The sequence below is a fragment of the Jaculus jaculus genome, chromosome 5, assembly GCF_020740685.1.
Source record: "Jaculus jaculus isolate mJacJac1 chromosome 5, mJacJac1.mat.Y.cur, whole genome shotgun sequence".
NCBI classification, from domain to species: Eukaryota; Metazoa; Chordata; class Mammalia; order Rodentia; family Dipodidae; genus Jaculus; species Jaculus jaculus.
The window spans coordinates 136,903,437-136,920,575 of NC_059106.1; the positions used below are offsets into that span (position 1 = coordinate 136,903,437).

Here is a 17,139-nt window from a genome sequence, read left to right on the forward strand (position 1 = left end):
GTGGTACAGTGCAGTGTGGTGTGGACGGTACAGTGTGGTGTGGTGTAGTGCAGTGTGGTGTGGACGGTACAGTGTGGTGTGGTACAGTGCAGTGTGGTGTGGACGGTACAGTGTGGCGTCGTACAGTGCAGTGTGGTGTGGACGGTACAGTGTGGCGTGGTACAGTGCAGTGTGGTGTGGACGGTACAGTGTGGCGTGGTACAGTGCAGTGTGGTGTGGACGGTACAGTGTGGCGTGGTACAGTGCAGTGTGGTGTGGACGGTACAGTGTGGCGTGGTACAGTGCAGTGTGGTGTGGACGGTACAGTGTGGCGTGGTACAGTGCAGTGTGGTGTGGACGGTACAGTGTGGCGTGGTACAGTGCAGTGTGGTGTGGACGGTACAGTGTAGTGTGGTATAGTGCAGTGTGCACAATACAGTATGGTGTGGTACCGTGCAGTGTGGTATGGACAGTACAGTATGGTGTGGTATAGTGCAGTGTGGTGCACTGCAGTTTAGTGTGGTGTGGTGCAGTGTAGCATGGTATAGTGCAGTGTGGTGCGGTATAGTGCAGTGTGGTGTGGTATAGTGCAGTGTAGTGCAGTGCAGTGTGGTTCAGTGCAGCATGGCACACCACAATGAAGCATATACAGTATAGCTTAGGTTTAAGATTCCTGAGCCAGAAAGCCCAGCTGTCTACTGAGGTTCCATTTACTGGTTCTATGATATCAGGCAAGTTATTCAACCTATTCACCTGTAAAATGGGAATAAGAAATAAACAAAACTTCCCCTCAAGTATAAGGATTAAGTAAGATAGTTATCAGGTATGTAGGATACAATATTAGTCATGATTGTGAGCATATGTGTTTCAAGTGTTAAGTTTAACAACTGGCTTTCAGTTCAAACCTACTAGATTTAGATTTAAAACACACTCCCAATGTAAATATTGCATACAGCATAAGTTTACATATTTTTCAAAACAACCTAAATAGATATTTATCATAGGCATTAAGCCAGATGCTGGGGATGGAGCTATGACAAAAATAAGAAAGTTGCCAAATTTACAGAGTTCTCTAGGCTTACAGAGGATGTGTGGAAGGCTGACATTGGATGAGAAATTCCAGTTTATAGCATTTTACAAATAAATGGATTTGATTCTGGGAGTAATAAGAGAAAAAGAGAGAGAGAGAGAACACTCATATGCAAGCAAGTCAGTTGGGCTAAAAAGGAGCGAGGAAGAACTTTTCTGCAGAGACACCACCATGGGCGAAGGTTCCAAGGGAAGAGCGCACAGAGGCCAGCAACTGTGCGCTGTGCTTTCCCCTTGGCTTCTGCCATCATGGCCAACAGCAAGACAGGCAATGTTGCCAACAATGCTCCACAGCAGTTCAACAGCTACAAGAAAAGTTTTGACCTAAGTTGTTTTTTTTTAAATTTTATTTTTATTTATTTGAGAGAGAGAACAGAGAGAATGGGCACACCAGGGCCTCCAGCAACTGCAAACAAACTCCAGACACATGCACCACCTTATGAGTCTGGCTTATGTAGGTCCTGAGGAATTGAACCTGGGTCCTTTGGCTCTGCAGGCAAGCACCTTAACTGCTAACACATCCCTCCAGCCCCAAAGTAAGTTTTTACAAAATAATTATGAAGGGAGTTAGTGGCATGATAGCAGATTAGAAGCCTGGTCTGTGAAACTGAGATTGGAAGAAAGTCATGATATTGTGATAAACTGGGGGTGGTGGCACATGCTTGGGAGGTTGCTCATGGTAGTGGGCTTACGATATTTGTGTTTATATTTAAAAGTTCTTACTGTCTTCTTTATCCTGAGAATGTATGTTCATGGATCAATTGTTCATAGATAAATTATAGAGAAACTGCAGCCAATTTAGAATACCTCCACTGAACAAGGTTATTTGATGCACCATGGTCAGTGAAAAAAACAACTCATAATTGCTTGTTTACTTTTTTTATTTTTCGAGGTGTAATGATATTGGGGTGGTGTGGAACAAAGAAGATATTTGCTTGCTGTTTGACTTTATGAATGGAAAATAGGACGTGAGGGCGGTCTGACTGCGACATCTGTCACCCCATTGATCGCCAGGGTTGAGGGTTGGTTTGGCTGATCTGGCTGGCTAAGTGGGTGTCTCCTTCCTCCCTCACTGCTCCATGTGCGTCCCTCCCAAAGCTGCGCACTTGGTCGAAGAGGACGACCTTCCCCAAATAGAGAAGGACCGGTCTTCGGTCAAGGGTCTACGAGCAGCTGCGCTCCCCTGCTAGAACCTCCAGACAAGCTCTCAGAAATGGAAAATATTTGAACACCTTTAAATGTAAGTGAGGCAAAAACCAGGAAAACAGACGTTTCAACCTGGATGAGAAAAAGAACATTTTAATACCTTTTTGCATGACTAAGTTATTGTACAGTAAAAGCCAAAAATGCAAGATCTAAAAGTCCTTGTCTATAACTGGGACAGAACAAAATGGCCATCAGAAGAAGGCAGCACTGACAGCACTGTACACTGTGACTACGTGAGAGGAGAGGCTCCTGACAGCAGGCATGAGGTGCCACCTGCTGGTAAAACATAAATTCTCATTATTCTGAAATTTTGAACCTGGGTTCTTGGTGCTATATAAAACTGACAGGCTAGTAATCCTTCATTGAAACCACTATTAAAAACGGGTATGAGCCAGGTGTGGTGGCGCACGCCTTTGATCCCAGCACTCGGGAGGCAGAGGTAGGAGGATTGCCGTGAGTTCGAGGCCACCCTGAGGCTCCATAGTGAATTCCAGGAGAGCCTGAGCTAGAGTGAAACCCTACCTCAAAAACAAACAAAACAAAACAAAAATATGAGAGAGCTGGGTGTGGTGGTACACATCTTTAATTCCAGCACTTAGACTACATAGTGAATTCCAGGTCAGCCTGAGCTAGAATGAGACCCTACCTCGAAAAAAAAAAAAAAAAAAGGTATGAGGCTGGGGAAATGGCTTGCCATGCAGGCATGATTGTCCAAGTTCTGAACCCAGTATCCATGTAAAAAGCTGAGAGCTATAGTGGAAGTTTATAATGTAATCTCAGCCATGCCAAGAGGCAAGAAGAAAGCAGAGACAGAAAAATCTGCCAGAAGCAGGGTGTTGGGGCAACTAGCTTGGCAAATGCAGCAATGAACAACCAGAGATCCTGCTACAAACTAGGTGGAAGGGAAGTGCTGAGTTGTCCTCTGACCTCCAACATGTGCCATGGCATGAGCACGCACACACACACACACACACACACACACACACACACACACACAGAGAGGGGGGGGGGAAGAGGGGACCCACAATGAAAACCAAAACAAAACAAAACAACCTTGGTATGGAGCACTAGGATAGAATTAATGCCAGATTCTTTGAGTGAGGATGCTGATCTAGTTGTAAATCCACTTAAATCACATCTCAACCTTTTGGTTAAGATTAAACATAGTAAATCCACTGAGATTTATTAATCTAGTTCCTAGTCACTAATCTATTTTTGTCATAAGAATAATGAAAAGATGAGACAAATACTTTGATGAAATCAAAATGGTCTGCCATGGTGGTTAACACCATGGGCCACCATGAATGTGAGCACAGTCTAGGGTACAAAGTAAGTTCCAGGTCAGTCTGTGCTAGAGAGACCCTGCTTAAAAAAAAAAAACTGAAGTTTACCATCTAGCAGCTCTTCTTGGAAAAAGTTTGCTTCTCTAGACACTCAAGTATTTGTTAAAATAGGAGGTAAGCTGGGCTGGGAACGTAGCTCAATGGTAAAGCACTTCCCAATCATATGCAAGGTCCTAGATTTGATCAACAAAAATAACCAAAAAAGAGAAAGAGAAAATGAAACAGAACAGGGCTAGAAAGATGGTTCAGTGGTGAAGGGACTTGCCTGTAGAGCCTAACAACACAGGTTTGATTCCCCAGTACCCACATAAAGCCGGATGCCCAAAGTGGCACATGTATCTGGAGTTCGTTTGCAATGGCTAGAGGCCCTGGTGCACCCATTCATATTCTCTCTCTGTGTTTGCAAATAAATAAAAAAATATATTTTTTAAAATGGGAAAAAGCAGAACTATAACTATAGGGATAGGAAAGAAGAAACAGACATTTGCAAAAACTATAACTGGAGATCACTGCAAAGAGGAAACATGAGTAATAAAAATTCATATATTGGGCTGGAGGAATGGCTTAGTGGTTATGGCATTTGCCTGCAAAGCCAAAGGTTCGATTCCCCAGGACCCACGTTAGCCAGATGCACAAGCCAGATGCTGCATGCATATGGCATTCATTTGCAGCAGCTGGAGGCCCTGGCATACCCATTACCCTCCCCCTCTCTCTCTCTGTGTCAAATAAATAAATAAAAATAATATATAAAATAAATAAATACTCATATCTTTAAATTGTTCCTAGGTGTTTATTTTCATTAAAGTTCCAAAATAAACAAAACCTCTTCCATTAACACATTTTATAGAATATAATTAGATTATACATAAGTTATATTATCCATATATACATGCACAAATACTGCAGACAGATAGATAGAGAGAGAGAAATCTATGCTTGAGTCATAAGTGTTTCAGGGAGAACTAATTTTAAATGTTAACAGTACACTTCTTCCATAAGTACTCAGGTTAGCTTAAATGCTAGTCAATGGCAAAGCCATCCACCCTAGGTTCAGTTCACAGGGGTGTATCTTCACCCACATAGCCTTTCCTTTTACACAGCACTAAGCTAACCATAAGCAATTCCACAACACTTATCTGTTCCCTTATGATTACATATCTACTTCTTTAAAACTTAAGTCTTGTAGAGTGTCCCACAAGCCCTGAAACAAAGCTTTGACTACTTCAAAATATGTAAGTCACATTTTACAACAATGTATAGGAGCGGTGTTAGACCTATTGTCTATGAGAAGCACATGTCCACGTGTACCTGAAAATGCTGCTCCATCACTTGGATTTTCCCCTGATCAGGGCACTTTTTCAGAGCTCGATCTGCACAATGGAACAGGATTTCTACCATCTGCAAGAAAAATAGCTTTGCATCAAAATCATATCACAAAAATTTTATATACTTTTTATAATATTTAATAGGTATGATTCTTTTAAATGATACTGAATCACACTTTATATTAGAAATATGATTAAACCTGCTGGCTTTGCTTCCTAAATTATTTTTAATTCTAGCCTGATTTTTCTTCCAGCCTTGAGGCCAGTACTGATCTGCTAATCTTTTCTAAGATGTATCTGCATGCTCCAGGCCTCAGAAGTGTTATCTTGCTCATGATATGAAAAATGGAGTTAAGTCCTTTAATAATCCTGTGCTGCAGAGCTTTCTGTAACCAGCGCAAATAAGCAAATCACTCATGAATCCAGATCCCTGGTTTTCCCACCGCTCTCTGCTCTTTTGCGATTTCATTATCTTCGTAAGAGTGATAAGAAGGAAATTTAAAAAGCATTCAGTAGCCCACTTAGGAATTAAAAGCTGACCTATTTCTTTCATATATTCTCTCCTTCAGGATAGCCATTTGCCCAATCAAGTTAAAGATATTACCAAATATAAAAAGCAAGTATTACTGCACCCCCAGTGAAGGCCCCATTAAAATACTCACTCGATCTGCAACAACAGCTTTGCGCTTACTGACATCTCCGGATAAGCCTTTAGAGGAAAAGTCCAACATGAGGCAAAAGTTAGTGCACAGCTTTAGGAGCAAGCCTGGGCTCTAGCCTTCTCTTCACAATCCATGCTAACAACAGATACACTTACAATAAGCCTCAACACCCACATGCTGGGTAACAGTAATAACACCTCTATACTTCCCATTTGTCCTCTTAGTCAATTTTCCTTATGAAAAACTTCTTTATAATGACATGTCCATCTCTAGAGTCTATATTTATTAACTTACCCACTACTGCTTTTGCTTTTCCTTCATGGAAAGACCATGCAAGAGCCAAGGCTTCTGTCAGACAATCTTGCTTCAGGAGGTGATCCATTCTCTAACAAATGAGAGAACAAATGAGAGAAGCTAGACCCCTGTGTAGGACTGACTACCAACGCTACCTATTCAGAATTTGCTGCTTGGGAACTAAAAGTATTCATTAACATTAACACATTATTTCAATGTTGGACTTTCTCTGCAGGGTTATCAGGGGATGCCAGTCAGTATCTTACTTCTAGGAAAAATATGTTCTTAAAGCACTGGGTAATATGATGACTATATAGGTCAGTATGGACTGACAGAGAACTTAAAGGTAAAAAGGGAAAAAAACAGGAACACCAATATAACAGAAATTACTAATTGATCCTCACAGTATCCATTTACCCTCTCGTCATTAATAACAAACCCTGAGCTCAATAGAGAAGGCCATACACCAGCTAAAGGAAATATCAAAGATTCTGCTGTAATTACTTAGGTCAATGCAATTGAACTCTGGTTAATGGGAAGTAAATGGAAGTGTTATAGGGAGAGAGGAATCCACCTGATGTTTTCCTCTGGCCTCTGCATGCATGCACACACACGTGTGCATTAACTGTACGTAACACCACACTAACAAAAATAAACAAGGTTGGGGCTGGCCTTTATTTACTCTCCTTCTTAATGGAACATAGACTTACATAATGGGTGGAGCTCTAGCAATCATAATGGATTCTAAAATGACCTTGAGATTAGAATTCAAACACAAAGACAGTAGAAAAGGGTTCCCAGACTATCAACAGACTGCCTACCTCCACACTGTTTTCAAATGACAGAGAATTTTTGTTTAAGCCATTATTATTTTGAATTTCCTGATATATAGACCTCAACCCAATTCTGATATGATGAGTTTTAGCAAATCAAGCTGCTAACAGCAACAATTTTTAAGTATACTGGAAGTTAAAAAGCACAAGTCCAAATTGTCTTCTCTAAACCGAAACAAACAAAGCTGTTGTCATTTCAGTAATTCTAACGAGTGATGACCTTGAACTCACCTCTCTCCAGCTCCTCAGCATCATCACATAAACAGACTAAAAAATAAGAGAAATTAATGAAAATGATCTTTCAGACTTGTCCCCAATCACGTATCTCATTTTAGATTTTTAAGTAAAAACCTCTCACATTAGAGATGGAAATATAGACTCTATCTTGAAATATACTAAAGAGTCTTTACCCACTCTGAAGAGTGGGGGAAACAAACTTTGCTAGATTAGTAAGTGTATGACCCAAGACAGTGTTAATTCCATGAAAAAGAAAACAAGGAAAACTCAAGTTGATTCCTTGACTTAACTTGACAATACTTTGGTTGATCTTAATAATGATAAACTGTTTTCTACTTTAAGTTGAAAAATAAAGCATAGAAATAAATTTACATACAAAAAGCTCTTATTCCAATGATTCTAAATCAAATGCTTCAATGCAGTATGAGTTTTAAGTTGATCTAAACTAAAGCCATCTTAATTACATAACAAATATATGTAATTAACTTCCTTCCTGGTCAGACTTATAAAAGTATACCTCTAAATCACAAAAATCAGCATTCTGTTTAGAAACTATTCAAAAGTAAAAATATATCTATATGCATGTAATACCAAGCACTTGAGAGAGGATGAAGTAGGAAGACCACCACGAGTTCAAGACCAGCCTGGAACCACAGAGTTCCAGGTTGGTATGGACTAAATGAGATCCTGTCTTCACATATATATGTGCAAGTTTTGGATCCATGCTGATCAGAATCCACTGCGCACTACACTGCTCTCTTCAACAGCCTCCTTTGCCTCACCTATCTGGACACACACAAGCACACACAGTGAAGAGCTTACTTTTGTGCCCAAATAGAAGATCTGACCGCCATAGCTACTGATGGACTGGTAACAAGCCTTCTCTCCAACCAAAGCCTGCAAAACAATCAACAGGTAACATTAAATGCATTAGAAGTCTGATTAAGTTTTAATGAATGTCAAATATAAAGACACCATTTCATGTGGGTTTCATCCTAAAAGCAAATGGGGGAAAATTATGTTGATTGATTGCTACTCTAACAGAGGAAGTGTGTCTAAATAGACAAAATTTTAAAAAATAATGTAGGAGTATGTTTTTGTAGACAGTGTGGAATCTACATATATTTTTTCTAATCTGATAATCTCTTTTACTTGAAATATCTGGAACCATTCTCATTCTCTGTTAATTATTGCTCTGTTTGTGTTTAGACATACTAACTTGCTGTTTTCTACTTAAGATTCTCTCCTTTTTTATTTTTTAAATTTTTTGTTACTTGTTTTTTATTTATTTGAGAGCAACAGACAGAAAGAGAAAGAGGCAGAGAGAGAGGGGGGAGAATGGGCGCGCCAGGGCCTCCAGCCACCACCAATGAACTCCAGACACGTGCACCCCCTTGTGCATCTGGTTAATGTGGGTCCTGGGGAATCGAGCCTCAAACTAGGGTCCTTAGGCTTCACAGGCAAGCGCTTAACCGCTAAGCCATCTCTCCAGCCCAAGATTCTCCCTTTTTATACATACTTCTTTGAAGTTATTTTTAACATTTTAAAAAAATTTTATTTATTTATTTTTTGAGACCAAGAAAGTAAGACAGAGAGAAAAAGTGAGAAAGAGAGAGAGTGGGCATACCAGTGCCTCTAGCCACTGCAAACAAACTCCAAACATATGCGCCACCTTGTGCATCTGCCTTACGTGGTGCTGCAGCCCAGTTTGCATTGCTAGTAGAAATCACCCAACCAAGAGCAGCTTGTGGGAAAGAAAGAGACTTATTTTGGCTTCCAGGCTCGAGGGGGAAGCTCCATGATGACAAGGAAAATGATGGCATGAGCAGAGGGTGGACATCACCCCCTGGCCAACATAAGGTGGACAATAGCAACAGGAGAGTGTGCCAAACACTGGCTTGGGGAAACTGACTATAACACTCATAAGCCCACCCCCAACAATACACTCCCTCCAGGAAGCATTAATTTCCAATTGCCATCAACTAGGGAACCTAGCATCCAGAACACCTAGGTTTATGGAGGGCACCTGAACCAAATCACCACATGTGGGACCTGGAGAATTGAACCTATCCTTAGGCTTCACAGGCAAGTGTCTTAATGACTAAGCCATTTCTCTAGCCCATATATGTTTTTTTTTCTTTTTAGGAAAAGAGAGTTTATTTCACTTATAGTTCAAGAGGGTAGAGACTGTCATTTGGGGAAAGGTTGGCAGGAGTAGGAAACGTGTCACATCTTTACATCAGCCAGGAGAAAGTAGAGAGACCAGCAACTAGAGCTGGACCGTAAAACCTCAGGGCCTGTTCCCAGTGGCACGCTGTCTCCAGCAAGGCTCCTCCACCTCTGAAAGGCTCCCCAACCTTCCAGAGCAGCAACACCAACTGGGGATTAAGTATTTAAACACTCAAGTTTATGGGAAACAGCTTTTGCAATTAATTGGGACAGCTTTTGCAATTAAACCAACATAACTATGTAGCCCAGAAGGGCCTTCAGCTCCTGGTCCTCCCACTTTCCTTCCTGAGTTTGGGATTATGGGAATCTATAGGAATGCACCACCTCCTAGCCCATATTTTTAACATTTCTTTTTGTCACTACTATCAACCTAATCATTTATACTTCCTTTTTAGTGACTATTCTAATATAAACAATATACAACTTTAACTTAGCTCAGTCCTCACTTACACAACACTATTATTTGATGAATATTGTTAGAACTTTACCATGGTGTTCTTATATCCCCTCCTATCTGCTATGGACTATTTTGTTATCATATATGTTGCCTTTATGTATCTTAAACCTCAAGACATTATTTTAATCAGTCTACAGTTTTTATGAAACAACAAGACTGAGGTATAATTTATATTTCATTAAATCACTCACTAGATAAATAATTCAGTGCTGATTTTTAAAAAATATTTATTTATTTGCAAGCAGAGATAGAAGAGGAAGGAGAGGAAGAGAATGGACAGGACAGGGCCTCTAGCCACTGCAAATGAACTCCAGACACATACACCACCATGTACATCTGGCTTACATGGGTACTAGGGAATAGAACCTGGGTCTTTAAGCTTATAGCCAAAAACCTTAACCACTAAGCCATCTCTCCAGCTCTCAGTGCTTATTTACAGTTGTTCAATCATCACCAAAATCTGGTCTGAAAATATTTTGATAATTATCCCATAAAAATTCTTATACCCATTTAAGGCCAGTCCTCATCTCTACTCCCAGTTCCAGACTTACTAACATACGTCTGTCCCTATAAATTTGCCTTTTCTGAGCATTTTATATAATAGCTTCAAATGACACATGGCCCTTCTATATGTCTTCATTTACTTACATTATACTTTTGAAGGCCACCTATGCTGTAGTATTATCAGTAGTTCATCCTTTTTAATTGTGCAAAAGGATTCTATTATATGGCTTTGGTACATTTTGTATATCCACTTATCAGTTAGACATTTGGATTGTTTCCAGTTTGTAGCTATTAAGAATAATTCCAGAATGGAAGTTCAAAGGGGAAAGTGGGGGAGGGGGAGGGTATTACATGGGATATTTTTTTATAATCATGGAAAATGTTAATAAAAATTTCAAAAAAGAATAATTCCAAAGCCAGGCGTGGTGACGCATGCCTTTAATCCCAGCAGTTGGGAGGTAGAGGTAGGAGGATCTCTGTGAGTTCGAGGCCACACTAAGACTACACAGTGAATTCCATGTCAGCCTGAGCTAGAGTGAAACCCTACCTTGACAAACCTTTAAAAAAAAATGGGAGGAGGAAGGGGGAAGGAGGGAGAGGAGGAGGAGGGGGAGGAGGAGAAGAAGAATTCTGACAACAGCACATGGGGAGCTAAGGTATCCAGAAGTTGCTGAGAGTTCAACAGACTTAAGACAGGGCTGAAGAGATTGCTCAGTGGTTAAAGGCTGGCTTCACAAGCCTGGTGAACTGAGTTTGAGTCCCCAGAGCCCATATAATGCCAGATGCACAAAGCAGTGCATGCATCTGGAGTTCATTTGCAGAGGCACTAGCCCATGGCATGTTCATTCTCATTCTTTCTCTCTTCTTGAAAAATAAAAATAAAAAAAAAAACAACACCAGGGCTCAGGAAACCTTGCAGAAGAAGGGCAGAAAGACTGTACAGGCCACAGGGTGGGAAGAAGAATGCAGAGGCATCGCTGCCCCTCCGGAAAGACTGACTACTCTCACAACTTATAACCCCAACTCCACAGTAACTACCGCAGCCCCACTGAGGAGGAAGGTCAATGGAATGGGGACAGGGAGGAGGGGAATGGGACCAACACATCATTTGTCCATACAAATTTTCTACTTAATAAAAAAAAAAAGCAAAGTCTGAGGAGGTATGATGATTTCATGCCTATAATCTTAGAACTCATGAGGCTGAGATATGAGGATCACCAAGCATAAGACCTTGTCTAAAATAATAATAAAAATAGTAATTAATAATATAATAACAACAATAATAATTCTGGGCCTACTGGCACAGACCTATAATCCCAGCTACTTGGGAGCCTGAAGCACAAGGATCACAAGTTCAAGGTCCACCTGGGCTACAAAGTGTGTTCAAGGTGTGCTGAGCAACTTCATGAGACTGTCTTAAAAGAAAAAAGTAGAGGGCTGAGGATGTAGCTCGGGCACAGTGCTTGCCAAGCATGTACAAAGTCTGAAATTCAACCTCTAGTATAAAACAAAGAAACACTTCCAGGACAATATTGCTATGTTTAGCCATAGACAAGTTTCTGTATGAGTGAATGTTTCATCTCTCTGAAGTGTACACCCAGGAGCCAAACTAAGTCCCATGAGAATTTTCTGCTTTGTCCAAGTGTCCGTCACAGCATGTGCACCACTTCATAATGCCACCAGCAATGTGTGAGGGTTTTAGTATCTCCACATCTTCACCATACTTGTTGTTGCTTGCTTCAAAAACAAATGTGTAGCCATCCTAATGGACACAAAGTGGTCCCTGATGATTAATGATAGTGAACCGTTTTGTTGTTGCTTATTTTGGTTTTTCCAGGTCGGGTCTCACTCTAGCCCAGGCCTATCTGCAATTCACTATGTAGTCTCAGGGTGGCCTCGGAACTCAGTGACCCTCCTATCTCTGCCTCCCAGTGCTGAAATTAAAGATAAGTGCCACCACCCCTGGAAGATAGTGAGCATTTTTGCACAAGCTTGTTGCTCATGTTTACAGTCTTTGAAGCCTGCTGCAGATTGTCTGCTAAGAAATCTGTTCTCACACCCACTGCTCCTCTGCATCTTATGTGTATTTCTGCCCTCTGCCTGCTTTAGAACTTTTCTCTTTATAATGCATTTTGATCAATTTATGCATTTTTTTCCCTTTACTTATGTTTGGGTTCATTGAGCTTCTTGAACATGTGTTCAGAGTTTCTGCTTTTGTTTATGTGGAGGGAGAGACTCATTACATTACCTGGTTGACCTTGGATTCCTACAGTTAAATGATCTTCCTGTCCCAGCATCCCCAAGAGCTCGGATTACAGAGATATATCACTGTGCTCTGTGTTGTTTACTTTTAGAAAGTTTTCAACTTTTTTAAATTTTATTTTTCTTATTTGAGAGAGAAAGAAAAAAGGAGGGAGGGAGAGAGAGAGAATATGGGTGCATAAGGGCCTCCAGCCACTGCAAACAAATTCCAGACACATGCACCACCTTGTACATCTAGCTAACATGGGTACTGGGAAATTGAACGTAGGTCCTTAGGCCTCTCAGGCAAACACCGTAACTGTTAAGCTATCTCTCCAGCCCTAGAAAGTTTTTGGACAATTATTTTTTCTAGTTTTTTTCTCTCTTCTCTTTCAGAAATTTCAACTACACAAATATTAGAGTGCTTACTATAACTTCTAAAATTACTTTTTCGCTATTTCCTTTTGAATAATTTAATCACTATATCTTCAAGTTGACTAATGTTTTATCCTATAATGTCTAACTTGCTATTAATCCCTTCTAGCCCCTCTCTTTTTTCATCTCAAGCACTACATTCTTCAACTCTAAATATGTGTTTCATCTTTTAAAATATCTTCCTTGTCTTTATTTTGCCTTTTAGATATAGGGATCATAATTATAATAACAGTTATGCATACCACAGAGGTACTTACACATTTATGTTTATTGCTGCGCTATTCACAATATCCAGGAAATGGAACTAGTTTAGAATGTCCATCAACAGATGAATAGATAAAGAAAATGTGGTGCATATGCACAATGGAATTTTATGCAGCCATAAAGAAAAATGAAATCATGACATTTGTAGGAAAATGGATGCAACTGGAAATCATTATGTTAAGCAAAATAAGCCTGACTTAGATATGTTTTCTCTCTTAAGCACAATCTAAATTAAAACTATACATATTTATATATTTTAAGTTAAATATGTAATTTTAAATCAATACATAAGTGTATTTATATATGTATGTTTGTAGATCAAAACATTAGAAAGGGGAGGTGGGAAATTGAGAGGGTAATGGTATACATGTGTCAGGAAAGCAGACAGAGGCACTAACTGGAGGAGGAGCCCAGAGGAGAGGAGTGGGGAGAAAAATGAGTAAATATCATGACATATGTGTATGAAGATACCATAATGAAACCCACTGTTTTGTATGCTAATTTAAAAGAATTAATCTGGAAAAACAGAAAAGAAAAACAACAACTGCTATGCTAAATCTAACACCTAAGTCCGGCCTGACTTCATTTGGATTGATTCTTTGCCCTTCATAGACTGTGTTCTTCTTATGCCTCGTTATTATCTCTGACCCGAGGCCAGGTTTTGAACTGTACCTTGCTGAAGTCTGAAAATTTCTGTACTCACGTTAATATTTGTGTGCTTTGTTCTAAGAGATTATTGTATTCCTTGGCTTTGGGGGTTTGCTTGCTTTTTTTTTGTTGTTCTGCTTGGGATGAACTCGGGGCTTCACAAACACTAGGTAAGCATTATACCACCAACCCCAGTCTGCTTCTTTCTGATCTTGCTTTTTGTTTTTTTTTTAATTTTTTTTTTTAATTTATTTATTTGAGAGCGACAGACACAGAGAGAAAGACAGATAGAGGGAGAGGGAGAGAATGGGCGCGCCAGGGCTTCCAGCCTCTGCAAACGAACTCCAGACGCGTGCGCCCCCTTGTGCATCTGGCTAACGTGGGACCTGGGGAACCGAGCCTCGAACCAGGGTTCTTAGGCTTCACAGGCAAGCGCTTAACCGCTAAGCCATCTCTCCAGCCCTGACCAGCATGGCATTTACTCTGGTTCTAACTCCCAACTACTGAGGCTTATGGCCACAACTAAATTTTCTCAGATATTTTGATTTTATAAATTTTCACAAATTGATTCAATTTCACAAATTTTCAATCTCACATATTTTTTTTTCCCTGAGGTAGGGTCTCACTCTAGCTCAGGCTCTCCTGGAATTAACCATGTAGTCTCAGGGTGGCCTCAAACTCATAGCAATTTTCCTACCTCTACCTCCCAAGTGCTGGGATTAAAGGCGTGCACTACCACGCCCAGCTTAATCTCACTTTTTTTTTTTTTTAAGCATAAGAGTTATAACTCCATGGTTAAATTTGTCACATTTCTGAAAAAATAATAAGGTAAAAATAGTTTTGGCTCATCTTCCTGAATACTTACAAATAGATCCATCCCACTTCAACTTAGATGTTAGCTGACGCCTATCATCTCAGCACTGGGGAGGTTGAGGTGGGAATATCCCCTAGCCTGGGGCTACAGAGTGAGTTCCAGGTCAGCTTGGGTCAGAGTGAGACCCTGCCTCAAAGAAAGACAAGAGTGAAAAGGAAAAGAAAAGAAACACATCAAGACAGAAGACCCGTTAGTATTTTTTAAGTTAATATTTTTATCGTCTGAGAGAGAGAAAGAATGAGTGCACCAAGGCTTCTTGCCACTGCAAAGGAACTCGAGACACATGTGCCATTTCATGCATCTGGCTTTATATAGGTCCCAGGGAATCAAACGCAGGATGGCAGCCTTTGCAGGCAAGTGCCTTTAACTGCTGAGCCATCTCCCCATCCCAGTATTTTTTTTTTTAGACCAAACAACAATGACGCAAGTGGATTAAAGCGATACTTAAACAGCATACTACACTTACCAGTGCCTGGCTAACATTTCCTCCGGTGGCGAGTGACTTGAAGTGGCTGCTGTTATAGACCAGTTGAACTTCTGAGATCTCCACTGTCTCCAGCTCCTCTTGCGTCTGCCTATCGATCACATGCAGCTTCTCTGCGCTGTCTAGGAGCACAACTGTGCGCGAGTTTATCCACTGCAATTCCAGCGCATAACAAAACAAAAGTGAGGTCCAGCTCCTAACACCATTCAGGACAAGAAGCTTCACCACTAAATAAAATTACACCGAGAACCTATCCACTTAATAACTTAAATGGCAGCACAGTCACAGCAAGAACTACCCAGAAAGAGCTCAGAGAAAACATAGTGCTGAGTTTTGACAGTGTTTAATATGACAGTGTGATAGTGCAGCTGTCAGATGATGGGCTAAGGACTGTCATAATTGATAGGAAGTATAGATTTTTATGATTAAGTGCTATTATAACTTGAAAAGTACTAACTTGGTAGTTTATTCTATTAACTTTTCTAGTCAGTATACATATTAAGGGCTTCATTATAACATTTTCATATACATATATTATTGTCCCTTGTTCCTATTTTAAACTGATAATTAAAAAAACTAATAATACCATTTTAACAAATTTCTTAAGATACACACACACATATATATGTATACTTTTTACAGAATTTTTTTTACAAAATATTTTGGGGGGGCTGAGGGATTTTTTGGGCACATGCCTGGAACTTGCTATGTATACCACTCTGGCCGCAGATTTGCATAGAAATTATTTTTTGAGAAAGGCTGATCCTTCTCCAAAAAAAAAATCAATGAAGTCTGTGTGTATGTGTGTGTACATGTGCGTGTATGTGTGTGTACATGTGCATGCATGTGTGGGTGCTCATGTGTGTTTGGGGGCGTGCAGGCACATGTGTGTGTGGTGGTTACAGACTGACATCAGTGTCTTCCTTAACGACTCTCCACCTTATTTTCTGAGACTCCCTCAGAGAACATGGAGCTCACCAATTTGGCTTAACTAGCTGGTCAGCCAGCCCCAGGGAGCCTCTTCTGTTTCCACCTCCCCAGTGTTGGAATTACAGGTGCACACCACTATGCCTGGCTTTTTACATGGGTGCTGGGAATGCAAACTCAGGTCCTGATGCTTGCATGACAAGCACTTTACCACCTGAGCCATCTCCTCAGCTCCTAAATAAAGACTCAAAATTTTATCGATGTGAATTCAAAAGCAGTCAGAATCAAGTGGCTCCTCTCCATATTCTCTGATATTCATATTGATGGATTTTTATGTTCTATTCCATGTTAGCAGAGGCTTTTGCAAAGACAAATAGCAAAAAGATTTTCGTTAATATATGCTGACATTATACTCTATTACAGATGCAAAGGTACTGGCTCTTACCAGAATGTCTGAAGCTTGAAAGGCTTAAAACTTTGGACTTTTTTTTAAAGAGTTTCTATTTGAACTTTTTTTGTTTGTTCATTTTTTTTTTTTTAGTTTATTTATTTGACAGCGACAGACAGAGAGAGGAAGGCAGAAATTGAGAGAGAAAGAGTGAAAGAATGGGCACACCAGGGCCTCTACCCACTGAGAACAAACTCCAGATGTGTATATCCCCTTGTGCATCTAGCTAATGTGGGCCCTGGGAATCGAGCCTCAAACCAGTGTCCTTAGGCTTCACAGGCAAGTGCTTAACCACTAAGCCATTTCTCCAGCCCTAAACTTTGGACATTTTTTTTTTTTTTTTTGGTTTTTTGAGGTAGGGTCTCACTCTAGTCCAGGGTGACCTGGAATTTACTATGGAGTCTCAGGGTGGCCTCGAACTCATGGCAATCCTCCTACCTCTGCCTCCCGAGTGCTGGGATTAAAGGCGCATGCCACCACACCCGGCTTAAACTTTGGACTTTTAAACCAAGATGCTTCTCAAGAATGAGATGTAAGGTACAGAGAAAACTTGGCTAAGTTTTAGCCACATGGAAAGATCAGGCGACACACAATGAGCGCTTTAAGAGAAGCTTGGAGGATTAGTGATGGAAGTCAGTTTGACACAGTGCCTAGCTAGCA

The 17,139-nt window shown here is 40.4% G+C and overlaps 1 protein-coding gene across 2 annotated transcripts in view; it reads right to left on the reverse strand.

Moving 5' to 3' along the window:
• Vps8 (VPS8 subunit of CORVET complex) overlaps positions 1–17,139 on the reverse strand; it is a 252,603-nt gene that overhangs the window by 149,037 nt on the left and 86,427 nt on the right. For both annotated transcript variants that reach the window (XM_004654317.2, XM_004654316.2), the window contains 6 exons: positions 15,087–15,257; positions 7,791–7,865; positions 6,963–6,998; positions 5,899–5,989; positions 5,605–5,651; positions 4,926–5,015 (listed from right to left, as the gene is read on the reverse strand). In XM_004654317.2, the coding sequence (XP_004654374.1) occupies positions 4,926–5,015; positions 5,605–5,651; positions 5,899–5,989; positions 6,963–6,998; positions 7,791–7,865; positions 15,087–15,257 (510 nt within the window). The remainder of the gene's footprint in view (positions 1–4,925; positions 5,016–5,604; positions 5,652–5,898; positions 5,990–6,962; positions 6,999–7,790; positions 7,866–15,086; positions 15,258–17,139) is intronic.